The sequence below is a fragment of the Erithacus rubecula genome (assembly GCF_903797595.1).
Source record: "Erithacus rubecula genome assembly, chromosome: 9".
Classification (NCBI taxonomy): domain Eukaryota; kingdom Metazoa; phylum Chordata; class Aves; order Passeriformes; family Muscicapidae; genus Erithacus; species Erithacus rubecula.
This window is the reverse complement of record NC_136660.1, coordinates 8,430,639-8,447,526: the sequence shown is the minus strand read 5'-3', so window position 1 is coordinate 8,447,526 and position 16,888 is coordinate 8,430,639. Positions and strand designations below refer to the sequence as shown.

Sequence of the window (16,888 nt, the reverse complement as noted above, 5' to 3'; positions counted from 1 at the left end):
ACAAATGCTTGTTTGTTACTTGTGTTTTCTATTGCATTTCCAGTGTGCTGTTGGAACAACAGGCCAGAAATCTATCTCTAGGGTGATTGAATACTTGGAACACTGCTAGATACTTAACTTCCGCTGCAGGCACTCTAATGCTGGAGCTACCCTTAGACAAAAGAAGAAGTCATGAAAGAAGTCCTTGAAGGATATACCGAGAGCATTCATCTGTGTCATTCGTGTTCGGATTTTTAAGGCTACCTGGTCTCTTAACCATGCATTCAGCATTTTCTAAAAGACAGTTACTACATCAATCTGCAACTATCAAAAATGAGGGGAAAAAGGTTTTGAGGAAAGTAAATAAAGAAACCTTGCTGTTTATGATGCAGTGCAGTATTTAAATATTTTTGGCAGGGTTTACTCTCCCTATCTTTTTTTCTTGCTTTGTTCGTGACAAGTTTCAAGGGGAAAAACTTGCTGCTGATAGTGCAACTGCTGTTTACTGTTGAGCCACTGTTTCATGCCAGCCAGGTGCAAAGGCAGCTTAGCTACTGAGGTATCAAACAAATGTTCTAATAAAGAAGTTCTGGACAGCAGCACCGCTCCTATTTGAGTTTAATTTGCTCCTGCTTTTTTATTACTAGATTATTCCAAAATCATAAAATATAAATTTTTAAATACTTTTGTGATTTTAACTACTGTCTATATTTAAAATTTGTTGGAATCCAAAGAGGCGAGGATTGGATAGTTTATTTTTTATACTGTTTTGATTGAAATTAGGTCATTGAACTATTTCTCAGTTCTAAAACTCCCGTGGCCCATGTACTGTAACTTGCTAGACCATAACGCTTTGTAGTTCCAAGAGCATGCAGACCCATAAACACACAAAGCCATTGAGGGTATGTTATCCACAAAAGGAATAGTGACTGTGAAAAGTTGTGCCCTTTTAAAAATGCAAATAAAATAAAGAAAAAAAAATTTAAAGAAAACTCAATCCCAGGGTAGTTTACACTTCTGATAAGCAAAAACTTTGAAATGCTGTTCTAATTTGTTTCAAGGAAGAACTCGAGGTGTGTTTTATAATGTTGAATACAATGAATCCGGATGCTTTAGGGGGAAGAATTTTAAAGAAGCTAAAACACCAATGGGGATTAATGTTTCCAGCTGACATAATCTTTCTATTTCATCCTTCTGTAGTATGACAGAGTTGAAATGCATACAACACAAAGCCTTAAATTGCTGATATAGCTAAGATTTTGTTCAGTCTGAGGTCTAGTTCACAGCAAAGCATTGTGTTTGAGGACTTAAGTGAAACAGAGAATCCCAGAAAATACATCACTTTTTTAACAATTTTTTTCTTGCACTCACTATTCAGACCAACAGAATTGATTATTAATTATTTTTATTAAGGTGGTCTTGAATATTTGCAGACTGTTCTGCGATCTGCTTCGTTGACATTTTTAAATACCTGTATAGGTAGTTACATCAAGTTACTCCATTGAATTTGTAAAACTTGAAGCCATAAAAATATTAGTTCTATGTATAATGAGGGGGAAATAACAGGAAATCTAACCTGCTTTTAGATCTTGTGTTATCTCCGTGTATAAAGTTAAGAACTTGTGCTTTTGTATCAGTGCCAGCTGTAAATTTTTTACATACAGTGGCTGCCTTCTATGTCTTCCTATTTTTGATAATGCAGATTGTTGGGAATTCTGTAAGGAAGTAACTGATTAACGGAAAAAATCTTATGTTGGTCATTTTTTTTTTGCATTTTCTCTCATCACCTTCTAAAACTTAGTGTATCAGTGTAACTTAGAAAAGTTTTTGAGGTTGTGTTCCCCTTCTTTAAAAAAAAACCAAAACAGTATTGAGAGAGAGGGAAAAGTTGTATGTAAATTATCTGCATCAGGAGGAAATTACCAAATATTTGGCCCATCTAGTTTTCAGATTTTAGAGATTTTCACATATATAATGAGATTTCAAATTGATTATGTGTTTTTCTGTGGAGAGACGGCAAGAGAAAAGAAGATGTGAATGTGATGATGGGGGAAAGCAGGGACAACTACCTTTCTTTGTTACACTGGTAATGGTTTGGGAATTGATTTACCTCAGTGTTTAACAGTTTTTTTTTTTAAATGTAACTAATTGTCAAGCACTGACAAATGCAGATTTTTTTTTTGAGGGTGGGGGGAGAAATCACCCTGTGAACTGCAGTGCATTTTTGTGTGTTAGACCCTCAAATAACTCTGCATTAAAGGGTACTTGAGGTCAACTTGCAAATTAAAGTTTTAAAGTAACATTTTTTCCATTGTAAATATTTGTGTAAATACTCTCAATTGGAAATTAGAACAGTAGAGTACTTTTCTGAATCCAATCCTATTTTTATTTTATACAGTATTTCTCAGCTGTGATCTTTGGAGCAAAAGCCAACGGCAGGAAAAATAGTTTGTACCAGTTTCATGAAGTATGTCTTTGGGTTTTTGTAAATAATTTTAACTCAAATAAAATTGCTACTTTCAATACATATCTTGTCTTTTAACATGCAATAAAACACTCCTCTGAGTGATTGCAGAAAGAAGGCAGTGTCAGGTAAATTGCTAAAAGAAAAAATGGAAAAAAGAAAAGGTGAAAAAGTTATTAAGGAGCATCCTCAGTGTAGTGCTTTGCTTTTCACCTCTGTGTTGGGACAGCAAAATTCAGTGCCTGGACCTGAGGCTGTGGTCAGTCAAACCAGCCAAGGCTGGAAATTTTCTGGAGATGATGTATTGTGACTCTTGATGCATTCTGGAGTTCTTTACACATGTTGATCTTTCAGTAACAACTGTGGAGAGCTGTAGTTAGAATAACATAAACGTGATAGAGCACAGGGAAAATGGCACAGTTCTTGTGGTGACACTTTTCACATCATGGGGTGTTAATGGCTTTCTTAAGTGAAAAGGGAGGAAATGCCATGAATGTTCTGTTTCTTGATTAACATGAATTATGCTTTAATTCCAGGATGGATTTTTCCCCATGGATTTTTCCTTAATTGGTACAACTAGCTATGGGTACAATATGCAATAATTTGTGAACTGTAACGAGTTGAATGGGATGTGTCATCTCATTGCCACTTTGAACAAGCAGCAGCATAATGTAACCTTTTCTGTGCTGTAAGGGAAATCAGTACTGGAGTTTGAAACATGGAACACTGTGTTATTAGTGTGTGGTACTGTAAGAGGCAAATGCAGCTTTATGTAAGCAAACGTTTTAAAAAATCCAATAAGGGTATTTCCTTACTTTGTTGGTAGTTATGTAATGGAAGCATTGTGTGTGAATGCTCAGGGGTGACATCAACATTTTCAGATTAACTGAATAATTGTGACGCTTCTACCGAAGATTTGGGAGTCACAACCTTTCTCATAAGTTATTTCCCTTTCAATCTGTTTAGAAATGCTTGATTTGCATAGGAGGAAGTGATGTGGCCTGATGCATATGGCATTGATTTATTTCATGTTTCTTTTCTGGACATAACTAAGCAGAAGCCAGAGAATACTTGGTTAGCTGGGGCTAAAACCAGGCAAGCCCACATGGCTTTTCCAGTGAAGTTTCTTTTCATGAATCTGGTATTTTCTTGTTTAGAATGCATGGAAAACCAAAAATATGAATTTGAGCTCAAAAGATAAAGAGGACTTAGGTAACTGCCATTCTTCTGCATCAAGCCTGCCCTTATATGATGGCCTGTTAATTAGATTTGTGAAGATAATGAGATTGGAATTTGCCCTGAATTCTCCTAGCCAAGTGTTTTCAAAACCAGGCCACTGTATTTTTTGATGCTGCTGCTTCTCTTGCTCTGTATAGTATGTGAATTTGTCTTTGGATAAAGAATGCTACTGGGTTCTTTTGGCTGTGTGGAACAGAAGCCTTTCATACATCATTTTTTTTACTTGCCCTAAAGGTCCCCTATCTAAGGGATTGTAATTTATTAAGATGTTTGCAGCATCAGTAGGTTCAGATAGTCATGCTGCAAATAAAAATGAAACCATTATAAATAATGCAACTGCTAGAAGTCCTTAGCCAAGGGTAGGTTGGTTTACTAATGCCACAGGCTCCTTATTCCAGCTGTGCAAACTGAACTGAATTTGCAGCTGCAGGTTGTGCCCCAGGTTGCCACACTTGGTGTGATACATCTGTGTGGGACAGCAGCACTCTGGTGATGCAGAGGGGGCTGCAAGGAGCCCTGGGAACAGCAGCCTTGTTGGGAGGAAAGGGAGCTGCTCTGGAAAGAGCTTGACATTTGGGAGGCACATGTGTCACATCTGTCACCTACTGTCTTTAGACTCTTATCTCCACATCTCCTGACCCACAACTTGAACTTCCATTTCTCTCACTTGGGAGAAGTAAAGGCCAAAGACTTTCCATGTGTGGAAAGCCAAACTGGTAAATAATGAAGAGTTGTGCAGGCAGTAGAACCTCTTTCCAGAATTCTGGTCTGTCCTAGATGGACCACAGTTACTTAAAGGAAGGTTCATTCAACTTTTGCAGAATAAAATCAGGTGATATATAAAAGGGGACTCTGCTTAGAGTGAAAGAAAGAATAACAGGAATTTTATTAGATACACTGCTTAGTGTAGGAATCCTTGAAATTTCCTGTATTTTAACAGATTTGGTTGTGTCTCTGCATTTAGTTTTTTGAAACTGGGGAGGGAGACTGCTAATCTGGAGTGTGAAGTGGATGAAATGTCATTTCACCTGTAAAGCTGACCCTGTGATTATGTTCTAAAATGACAATTATTTCTCACTGTTTCTGGTACATAAGGCATGAAAACCCAGGTGAAAGGCTTTACTGCAGATCTTTGAAGTGAGAAAGGGAAGGAAGGAGTTGATTTTGTCAAATGATTCCATTCAGGAGCCTTGCACACACCTTACCTCTGGGAATGATGCCAAAGTTGTGTAACTGTGGGGTTTTATTCATGGATGTATTGTTGGCCTCTTACCCCAAACATATGTCTCTTGAAAGCATTTCTGGGGCAAAAACTTCTAAAATATCCAGGCAGAGTTGTTTTCTGATCTAATGTTAAATTTGTAGTCTGAATTGAAGTACAAACCAAAAGGAACACTTGGGGTAAGATTTGTGTCACAGCTCTATGCAGAGGCATGAAAGGGGTTCAAAAGCTTAATATTCAGGTTACTGAGCCTTAAAAAGCAGTTCATTAATGTGTTATATAAACTGCTGTGTAACATCTGGTGTCATTTTGCTGGCTCATATTTTAAATTTTTGTCTTCTTTTGACAAGGAATTTTAAAGCAAAGCTCTCTTGCCCAAATCAAAAATACCTAGGTTGAAGTGCTATAATAAAATTATACTTTAGCAGTAGAAATAGAACATTGTAAATTAAATAGAATATTAAATAATATTAAATAGAATAAGAATTAAGAATATTAATTAATATTAAATATTGTTTGTAGTCTCTTTTGCCTCAAGTATTTTAAAAATCTGGCTATAATTTTTTAATAAGAAATGAATTCACCTTTTTAGTGGAAAATCTGATTGAAATTTGTGTGCTGGGTATATTCATGCATCTCGAACATCCTGTTTCAGAATGGAGCTTTATGTTGCAAAACAATGTTTTTTTGTGATATCTTAGATTATGGTGAGACCCTTAGTGAGGTTTTTGTGAGAATAAATTTGTAGCTATTTTAGCCCAGATAATCATACAAGTCCCCCCTATTTAATGTAGGTTATAATGGTTATTCAAGGATAATTTCAAATGTGAGACAAAAGCAAACATATAGGACTTCAAGTCATTTATGTATCCCTGTAGAAAATAAATTGAAATTACTGGGGCAGACCAATACTCTAGAATGATTTGTTAGTCTATTATACATCCAGTCTAGGAGTGTGAAAACAAACCCTAAAACCTAAAATAATTCTGTTGACAACTCAATTTTGATGCTCCTCATAAGAAGAGACAATCTATCCAGGTGTTGTTACACAATGTTAAGAGGTTTATGCAAAGATGAACCATGTGTTAATTCTATGTAATACTTGTGATTAGCCATCACAAGTTCTCAGGTGAACTGGTTTGTGCTCTTTGATTACCATACATACAGCTTTTTTTTAAATCTGAAAATCCTGTAGGATTTATTGTGTTTTGGTGCTGATCTTTGCTACCTGTGACCAAGTGAAGCAGCTCTTGAACCACAGATGTCTACACAATCCCACCCTTCTCTGTGGGTTTTACCTGGTGACTGTTTTCAAAATGCTCAATTCCAAGCCTGCTAACTACTGTCATATGTGAGATTCTGCTTGAACTTTTTGTCAGTGTGTGGTTTGACTTCCCAAATCTCTTCAAGACATAGAGGTCCTTTCAAACAGAATTTTAGCCACGTACAAGACAAAGACATCTGAAAGATCAGAACTCTTCAGTACATTGTAGTTGCTGTTTTAATTGATGCAGTTTCCACAACATCAGTGGTAAATAAGTCATCATTTCAGGAGCATATGGAATTTTTCATGTTCTGAAGATAAATAAGGAATTTTAAAAATTCAGATTTGTAAAAGAAAATTATGTTTCAGTAATAGCATGCTAAAAAGTTGTCATCCACCTGTGACCAACAGAGGGGAAGGAAAATAAATACTCTTGGTTAACAGACTTTCCCTGGAGATGAAGTCAAAGGCAAAGAGATCTGATGGGATATAGAAGAACCATTATGCAACTTATGTTATCAGAAGCTGCATCAACAACAGGGCCTGGTGTGTGGTTGCACTGCACTCCCTGTTCTGAAGCATCAAGTATTTCTTGGAAGAGCCAGGTGCTGCTGAAACCTCTGAGGATCTCCAAATGGGTGAGCAATTAGCCCATGAGCATCTTGCTTCCCAGATGATATTCCAGGAGTACTGCATGCTGTCTAGGATTAGGTTGCAGAGCATATCACCTACAAGCAGGTGCCTTGGAGATTCCATGCAATGCTGAACCAGAAGCAACTTCTTGCAACATTGAGAACTTGGCTGGATAAGCTGAGGTCAGTGTTCTGCTCAAGGTTTGGCAGTGCACAGTGTCACATTGGCAAACTTTATCTCTTGTAAAACTGTTGCCCAGAACAACACTGGCATTCAGCTGCCAGATGCCTTCCTTGGAAGCTGCTTTGCTTTCTTCATTGAATGCAATTGAAAATTGTGGTACACACCTATGAAATTTCTTTACATCATTCTCTATTCATCTTCCCCTTTCTCATTTCAATAACACTACTGAAATAAGATAAGAGAGAAATTCTTTGCAGGAGTTCCTGACAGTTGTTTTTTAGCACCAGGAAGAAACTGATTCCTAGAACTCTTCTACTCTGGGAGCTGGTGAAGGAAGAGAAGGACATGTGAACCATCCTGGTCTAAAAAGACTCCTAAATTACTACTGTTTCAGAATGCTGAGGTCTGCTTCCGTCAGTCTGGGGTCCAGGCTGCATTGTGGCACTTGGTTTATTGCCCAACCTTGCAGCGCCAGTTCACAGAAACACTGAGTACACGTGAAGTTTGGAATCCTGAATTTTCACATCACAGTGATAACCAGCAGAGACTATTGCACTTGCAGTGGTAGTAGAAAATAGGAGATTTACTCAGGAGTGAACTCATCAGTCATGATGTCCAGTTGTAAGAACAGATACTGGAGTAGAACTCTGATATGCTGTGAAAGATGTGAAATTCATAGTCTTTTGATGTCAGTGTTTCAGAACAACCATCATAAGCATCAAACTGCAAGGAACAAAAGGAAGATTACAGGTATTTTGCTCTTTTTACTTTCAAGAGGAGAGAGCTAGGAGGTATGCAAACGTTAACAGCTTCAAATCTGTCTTGCTGAAACAAGCTCAAGATCAACAAGTATTCCATTAGCAGGTTTCATGCTGATTCTTTAATCTTTGTAGAAACACAGTAGCTGCTGGAGGCATGTTGTGCCCCTGTCTCCTCTGGTCACTCTGCAGCTGGCAATAGCTCCCAGGAATTATCTTGTGGAGTTTCTGTAGCTTTCAAATCACTTGAAGGGTTATTCCAGAGTCCTGTCTCTGATGCCCTGCCCATGGCAGTGGGGGAGAGCTGAGCTCTGCCTGCTGTGTCTGTGTGGGCAAGAGAGGTGAGTGTGTCTCTGTGCTGGGCTCCAGAGTGCTTTGTTGATGCAAGGAGCTCTGTAAATGCACCCGGAGCCTTTCAAGGGGGATGCAGCACAGGCAGAGCAGAGTTCCTGCTGCTCTGAAGCTGTGATGCTGGTTTATGCTGCCCTGGTCACACTGGTGGGAATTGCTTGTGTTACTGCATACCAGGTACCAATCTGGTCAGACTGCAGGAACATTCAAAGATCTTCTGAACATATGGAATAATGGTAGTAATGTGGGATTTGGGATGGGAATGAGGCTGTATGAAAGGTAAGTGATAAGATGTTAAATTGTGTCCTGCACAGGGTTAAATGGATTATCAAACATGAGACAAGCCAGCACACCTGCTGGAGTAAACAGGTGATTTTATATAAGAGATGGTGCATGAATGTGGGGTATGTGTAGTGCTTCCTTTCAGCACTTCTGCTTAAATGCAGGATTTACTAAGGAGACATCAGCACCAGTGTCTGCCAGACAGTGCCCTGCTCTTACTGTTTGTCACTATTTGCAGAGGATCTCAAGACAGAACACACATTAAAAATGGACTTCTTGGAAACTTAGTGGAGGGAGAAGTGTTGAGGAGGTGTCCTGTCAAAGCAAGAACTGTGTAGGTATGAAAAGAGCTGTTCATCACTATCAGGGCCAACCGGTGTGTGTGACCAAGAGCCCTGAAGAAACTCAGCAAGTGACTGTGGTTTATAACATGTTACTTGCAATTGGAACTAGAGGAAAGACTGGGACTTTTGAAAGAGCTTCAGAGACAAACCTACTACCCACAGGCTAGCAAGTTTAACCTCCTTTCAAAAGAAATTGCTACAAGTTACACACTGTAATAAAACATAGGCAGCTGGTGAGGTAGTTGGCCGAATATTGGGGGGAACAAGAGAGACTAAGGATTGCTCTTAAAACTCCAGAGAAGCTTATATAAGTAAGCAGGCAGGTGTGACATAGTTAATATAAAACTATGCAAATGTTTGTTGGGAGAAGCTTGAGAGATCATCTAGTTCACACCTGTGCTCGAAGCTAGTTCAGGTCAGCCCTGACTTTGTTTCACCAAGTCTTAAGAACATCATTAATGGAGATTTCACAGCCTCTTGGTAATCCACACCAGGGCTATGCTTCTCTCCTAGACAAAAACAAAAGTAAGCTTTTACTTGTCAACTTTAAAAAAGAGAAATGAAACAAAACAGAAAACCACAAACAAAAACCCCAACCAAGCAAAAGAACCAGAGTTTTCACTATAGCTTCCTTGAGCCTCTAAGCTGTGGAGAGAGAGAGAAAGGCCTATGGGACTGATAACCTTCACTCCCAAGGGTTTAAAAGAGAAGAGCTGAGCAGGAATAGCGGTTTCATCCCTGCAGGAAAGGAGTGCTGAGTTAGCACGGGCTGTGGGCAGAGTGATGTGCTGCCGGTTGGGTTCATGCCTGCCCTGACAAGAGGAGGGGGGCTGGGAGCGGCGGGTGTGCAGGCGCTCGGCACTCCGCGGTTTTGGGTGGCTGTGGTCTGATACAAATCTGAGTACCCAGAGCTGCACAGGCGGTAGGCAATGAAGAATTTGTCACTGGTAAGTAATGCACGGGAGGAAAAATAGCTTTGTACTACAGTAGGTTAAACTGCACATTAACTGTTGCCTGCGGGGGTGACTAACTATTCAACGGAGGGCAGAACGACAATTGTAACATTAGGTGTAGTTAGGAAACAAATAGAAGATGAAAACAAGAACCGTCTTTGTATCACAGGATTCATCCCTGATGTTCTTCAGAACTCAGCATGGATTTTAGGAAATATCAAGTGGCAGATACTTTATCTTCTGTTTTTCTGCTTTATACCCTGTTTCATCAGCTATGTTGAATAGTTTGAAGAGGTTTAATAGCCCAGAGTTCTTCAGTTTGAAGAAGAAATAATGACTGGAGATACATGACTGGCAACAGTAACAAAACAAAACAAAAAAAAATCAACTAAGATGTGGAAAACATGAATAGAAAATAACTGCTTCTCCCAGTGCTCTTTGTTCTTGTAACAAGGAGCCCAGTGCACTTATCAGGTAACAGAATTTGAAATAAGCAAAAGGAAGTACATGTTAACACAGTACAGAATTAAACTGTGCAGCTTGCTGCCCCACAATCCTGGGAATAGTTGGCTCAGAATGTTTTGCTGCTGAACAGCAGCCTTTGCATGCCAGGCAGCTCAGGTGCACAGCAATGCATGAGGGAGCAGCGTCAGCTCTCTCTGCTTTCTGCAAGAGCTCCTCTCTCCAATTTTGCCCCAGGGCCTCCTGGCTGTGCCGTTGCTTGGTGGCAGCTCCATGAGTGCTCTGCAGCGTGCACATGCAGCACAAGCAGCTTTATTGCAGCCCAATTCTTCAATTACCCAGCAGTGCCCCAGACACTGCTTCAGGATTAGCTGGGCTTAAAGAGTCATGTCCCTGGCTGACAATCCTGGAGACTTAGACTGGCCAGGCCCTGGCTCCCTCCATGGGGCAGGGAGAGGGTTTCCATCCCACTGTTTGAGTGGTAGCATGGGTCTTTTCCCATTTCTTCCATATTTTTGGCATGAATTTTCTAGAGCTCACCACATGCCTGTTTATCCCTTTCCTGCTTCTTTTCTAGCTCTAATTTCCCTTCATCTCTCTGCTTTCTCCCAGCCTCCACATGCCTATCACCCCTTGTATAAATAATCTGTATTCTTTTCAAAAATAATCCAAGACCCCTCTTAATAATGTGCTACACTCAGATTGCGTTTCCAAAAATACTAGACAAATGCCATGGGCAGACAGACTAAATATAAATATAAATATAAATATAAATATAAATATAAATATAAATATAAATATAAATATAAATATAAATATAAATATAAATCCTTAGAAGGCAGGAAGAGTTGGTTTTCAACAAGATGGAGATTCTTTCAAAGAAATATATGAATGTCTAAATTCAACAAATAATCTGCTATTCTGCCAACAAGAAATATAAACTTTTAAAAACAAATTGAAAAAATAATTGCAATGCTTGCAATCTTTCCTACAAAAGAGAAAAATCCTTAAGCAGTGGCAGCTCTTAGTATAATTTACCGAAGTTCACATACTGATTTACATGAAAGAGTACATTGCCATAACAACTTTTAAATTTTGCTAAATTCTGTTCTTACTACTTCAATTTTTTTTTCTTGCTGTACTTTCTAAAGTGACCTGTAGTATGGGATCTCCTCCACTCAGAAGGACCTTAAATCTTGCATCAGTAACTGAGTGCACTTTGAGTACTACTGTGACAACACAGAGTAGTTTTAAAGCTTGTTACCCTCAAAGTCTTGTTAATCAAGAAGAAAAGATAGTATATGTATATGTATACACAAAGCCAAGAATTTCTTGTAAGTATGGCAGAAATCTAAAGTTTAAGAATCATTATTCCTCCAGAACTAATTATTACAGAAAAAATGCTTCTATACAGAAAGAATTGTATTAGTAATAATAGTAATAATAGTAATAATGCTTAGTCTCTTATACTCACAATTCCATCTTCTTGCCCCTTTCCTGGAGTTGCACTCACCCTGCCACTTCTCAGGGTCCTCATGTTCTGCCTTCAGTGTAGTGGTAGGGGTGCTAAGGTTGGTCACCAGCACATGAGGTCTTTTGGCTGGGAGGGACATGATGATGGGTGCATCCTTCTCACTCCACGATCCACTTGGGCTCTCTCTTATGTTTATCAGTAAACCTTCACACTTTGCTTCATCACTGGTTTGCAACCTGCATGATATCCAGATTTGCTGATGTATCTTGCATATGGTGGAAACTTGCTCTTTGTTCTGTTATGCATGAAAAGGTGGTTTTGTCTAACTCTAGGTCTGTGTTTTTAATGAAAAATGATGGTTGGTTTCTTTGCAGCTGTGGGGTTTCCAATGGGCAAGCCTGTGCCTCATCTTTTGTTATCTTATTCCTGTATTTCTCCTCACTGCATCCTGTGCCTCCCCCTCTCAAGGCCTTTGCTACCACTCCAGGTCTGTGTTTTTTCCACATGACATCATTTATATTGGTTGTATCTTCTTCTGCACACAACAATGACCTGTCAGTCTTGCCTGTGGACATGACACCTACAGTGGTACCATACAAGAATAAGCAAAAGTAAAACCAAATCATCCGTGACCATGTGTTCAGAAGAAAAACTGCTGTTACAGCTAAGCCAAGTTAAAAGAACACTTGCAGGTAGGTCAGCAAACGTTCTGCCAAAGCAGGCAGAGCATGACTCGGTGCTCAGGCCTCAGAGCAAAGCACTTGGGCTGTCCCCAGCAGTGGCAGCACCTGACACAGGGCTACAGGCCACCAGCAGGCCACTGTCTCATCAGCAGGATGCACCAAGTGCTGCTGGAATTCTGATGTGTCACATTCCAGCTCCCGTTGCAGCAGTGCCTGACAAAAAGAGGGTACAGGTGTTGAGCAGCAACATCTGGGATCCTAATTACTACTCCTACAATAAAAGAACCCAGCCTGGCGTTTCAGTCCTGCTCCAAGCTGTCTGGGCAGATGCTTGAGTGGAAAAATAGCTTGCTGGTGAGATCAGCCTGTTCAATCCAGGCAAGTGAGAAGAGTGCTCATTATTAAAATAGAAGGCAAAATGAGGCAATTCCTCTGCCTGTCAAATAACTGGGTAAATCTTCTCAAAGTCTTTGCTCTGTGTGCTTTTTTAGATTTGGTTATCTCTGTCCTATGAGAGTAAAATTTTCTTGGCAGTGGAAATGCCACTCACACAAATACCAAGTGACAAGCTTTTAAAAATTAATACAATGTAGAGAACATGCTTTGTTTTTATAAAAACAAATTATTTGTTGAAATAGCCCAAGTTTCAGACAGATTTTTTTTTTTTTTTTTTTTAAATAACACTTTGTCTCTTTTCAGAAGCTATGCCTGGTTTTCACTGGAAGCACTGTGAGGCTGGAATCTCTCAGCAGCTACAGCTGTACTCCTCCTCTGTATCCAGGGGTGGGAAGCAGTAGTCCTGGTGTGCCTCCAGCCAGGAGGGGCCAAGGCACAGCTTGGCAGGCAGAACATGGTGGTTTGTTCTTGGCCAGAGGCCTCTCAAGCGACTTGGACCAAGTGTCCTTTCACATTCCCCACCCTGGGGCACTCCAGAAGGTCTGTCCAAGTTAATGAAAGGCAGGCTGCACAAGCTGAAGCTTCATTAAACCTGCAGCACGGCTGCTAAGCCCATGCTTTAGTTTAATTCACAAATGGGATTGGGTCAAGCGTTTACCAGCTCTCCCTGACCCCAATCCCCAAAAGCTCGCTGTGTTTGAGCTCTGAGCTTAAACATCTCTGCAATCCTGCTTCCAGGCCAGGCTGGAAAACGAGGACACGCATGTTTCCCTATGGCAATGGCCAGATCCCTGCGTGAGGTGAGAGCTCACAGTGGGTCTGAGCCCTGCTTTCAGCCAGGATGGAGTTAATGTCTTCTTTCCAGCTGTTACATGCTGTGTTTTGGATTTGGAATGAGAATGGTGTTGATAACACACCGATGTTTTGGGTTTTGCTAAGTCTTAATTTTTACTTTTTTTCCCCTTTTTTCTTTTATGTCAAGCTCTACCAGTGAGAGGGCACACAAAAGAAACTGGGAGGGAGCTTAGCTGGGATAGATGACCTGAACTGGCCACAGAACATCATGCCTGCTATATCCTGGGGGAGTTACCCAGAAGTGGGGCCAATCTGGGTTTGGGAAGGAAGAGTCTGGCATTGGTCAGTGGGTGGTGAGCAATTGAATTCTGCATCACTTGTTTCCATTTTATTATCACAATTCAAATGATAGTTAATTTCCTGTCATTTCTGTATTTTACCTTCTTCTCGACTATTATCTCAGCTCTGTTCTGATCTCAGGCTGGAGTTTTACTTTGATTCTCCCGCCCATCCCAGCGGGTGAGGGGCTCGGGTGGTTTATTCGGGCCGGGTTCGCCAGGGCAGCGCCCCCGGCCCCCGCGGGCACCCTGCACCTCCCCGGCCGCTGCGGAGGAACCCGCCCTCGCCCCTCCCTCCCTCACACCGAGAGCAGCTCCTCCGAGAGGGATGGAGCCCACTCCCCGATCGGGGAGAGATGGAAGGAAACGTGTCAAATTTACAGTTTAGGTTGGTTTGTGCCTGCCTCTCCCCTCTGGGAGTTAGCGGGGGGTGTTACCCCATAGCCTGAGCTGCCGCCCGAGCCTTGGGGGCCCTCACCTGGTGATGCCTCCCCTGCTCACGAAATCCGTCCTGCATGGCTCCCCTCGGAGTTTTTCAGGGATTCCAGGCCCCGAGCAGGGGCGTGGGGCTGCGGAGTGCCCTGAGGGGAGTGCCAGCGCCCCGGCCCGGGCAGGCAGGAGCCGGCCCAGCGCCCGGTGCCGCCCGCAGCCCTCAGGAGCTGGGCGCTTGCAGAACGTTCCACAGGCGGGTCAGCGAGGGCTGGGGGCTTCCAGAAGGTTCCTCAGGCAGGTGACCAGGCTGGGCTGTCGCCACACTGTGGTGCTTGCAGGTCTTGGCCAGTGTTTTTCCCCTGGTTTTTGGGGACAGGTGTCAGCCCAGGCCCTACATGTGCCCCTGAGGGAGCTAAGCTCACCCTGGGACCCCAAATGGCTGAATCCCGGCCCATTTTTCTGCTGCTTATATTTGCTTTTGATAACCACCAGGAGGTGACATGCTGAAATTCTCATTTCTGAATTGCAGAAATGAGGCACTGCACTCCTTAAAGGTCAGAAGTCATGGTGAAACTCTGCAGGTAAAGACGACATTTTCTTTGTCAGCTGGCTGTGAGCTATCCGCTCGTTTGCTGCTCTCTTGGGCAGTGTTTGGGGCATACTAGATGCACCTACTTGTGAATTTCCTGTGGAAAATTTCCCTCAGTGAAAAAAACAGTGATCTGTTAGAGCTGAAACTGTGGAAAAATAGTTGTGAATTCTGGATTTCCCGATGTGAAGGAAAAAAGAATCATTTGTATATAGTTGAATTATCCAGTTCCACTAATATTTACAGAAATATGTTTATTTCACTCTTCTGTTTGGAAATTTACATTCTTGTTTTTCCTTAGGATACCAGACAAAATGAATAAAACACATTTCTGCATGTTAACATTCACTCTCTGAAGGTGGTGTGTTGCCTCTGCCCCAGAGTAGGGCTGTGGCCCTCTGTATTTCTGTAGAGATTAAAAGAGATTGTTTTGGGCATTGTTGGATACCCATAGTAGACAGCTAGGAAAGTTCCTTGGTGTCACACATTCCTTGGGAGCTTGCCAGCAAGGGAATCTGTGCCTAATTACATGGTCCATTCAGCTGCAGCTACTTCAATATCAAACATTGTTCCAGTAAGTGTGAATTTCATGTGAAGGGACATAAACATCAAACTGCAAACTAAACATGATGTAGACCCTGGGCCCCAGGGGTGCACCAGGGCTGAGGGAGGCAACACTTTTCACCTCGATGAAAAGGAAACAAAAAGAAATGAAGGTTGGAATGTAAATGTTTGGGCCTCTAAAAAGATTCTTCATTGCTCACCTGCAAATGAATTGATGAGGTGCTCATAAAAACCCCAGTTAGCTGAATAGTGATCAACATGCTTACATCATTTAAGATCTTTGTGTTAAACAGAAAATGGCCTAATTTAACATAGCAGGAGCTAAGGAGAGGGTGGTGGCTGGAGCTTAAGCAATTAATAATTAAGAAGTAGGAGACAGAAGACACTACCTGAGAAGCAAACAGGCTGTGTAACAGAAGTGACTGCTGGGATGCATGCACAGGGAAAATGGGGCTCAGACTGTTTCTGTTTTGATTGTTTGTCAAAATGCATTTGCATTGCAGTTATAAGACTAGTGGAAATATGCAAACTTATAGAAAGAGATCACTCTTATAACTGTTCTCTTTCCTTGGTTTTGGAAGCTTAGGAGGTTTTTGACTCTTCAGGTGTTTCACTGCTGAAAGCTCTTTCTAATTTCTGTGGTTAGGCAACAGCTTAAATGGAATGCACACCTTGCTTTGTGGGGTTTTTATTCCTGTCCTCGTCCATTACACAAGGAAAGAAAAGGGCTCCCTGCTAAAATCCAGGCATGCAGTTTCTATTTTAAATCCCAAGTGTTTGTTTTTTTGTGCTACAATACTGCTGACTTTGCTATAGTTATACATAGTTCCTTGCCCTCTGTCCAAGACATTTTCAACTCCCCTGTTCTGTTTTAAACAGAGCTGAATTGCAGAAGAAACATGCTTCTAATTCAGTCTTCTTTTTAACTTCAGTGGAGATGGAAATTGGTGTTGCTCTTGAGGGGAGAGTAGTAGATGGACCAGAACTATTTAATATCAGAATCATAATTCATATTGCTCACATCTCATCTTAGAAGTACAAACTGTACTTGTTCTTGAAATGTCAATGCTTTTTTTCTCTATTTAAAATAGGGATTTGTTCTCTTCATCTTGGAAAAAGAACTTGGTGTCTTCATTGATTTCACAATACAAAATATTCATGCAAAGCCTGATGTCTCAAAGGACTGTGGTAGCACAATAGCAATAATTTAAATCAGAGGTTTAATTTCTGCTGAATCACTTCTTTTTTATCCTGTATATTTCTAGATAATAAAACACTTTGTTACTAACTTTTTATTTGCACTTTCAAGCATAGGAAAGATTGTGAGTAGGCTGCATTTGGGATATTCAGTTGCAGCTGTGCCAGGTTCTTAATAGTAGCAATTCAATTGTTGCAGTCATGGATTCATCCCAGCTGTTGTGTGAACTTTAGATAGACCCTTCAATAGCCTACTGAATTCAGTAAGAGCTTCTCTTCCAGTGAA

General features: G+C 41.0%; 1 protein-coding gene across 3 annotated transcripts in view; it reads left to right on the top strand.

Annotated features, from left to right (window-relative positions):
* Positions 1 to 2,506, top strand: part of WAPL (WAPL cohesin release factor) — a 64,186-nt gene extending 61,680 nt beyond the window's left edge. For all 3 annotated transcript variants that reach the window (XM_079312338.1, XM_079312336.1, XM_079312337.1), the window contains one exon: positions 44 to 2,506. In XM_079312338.1, coding sequence (XP_079168464.1) covers positions 44 to 109 — 66 coding nt within the window. In that variant the 3' untranslated portion in view covers positions 110 to 2,506. The remainder of the gene's footprint in view (positions 1 to 43) is intronic.
* The last annotated feature ends 14,382 nt before the right edge of the window (positions 2,507 to 16,888 follow it).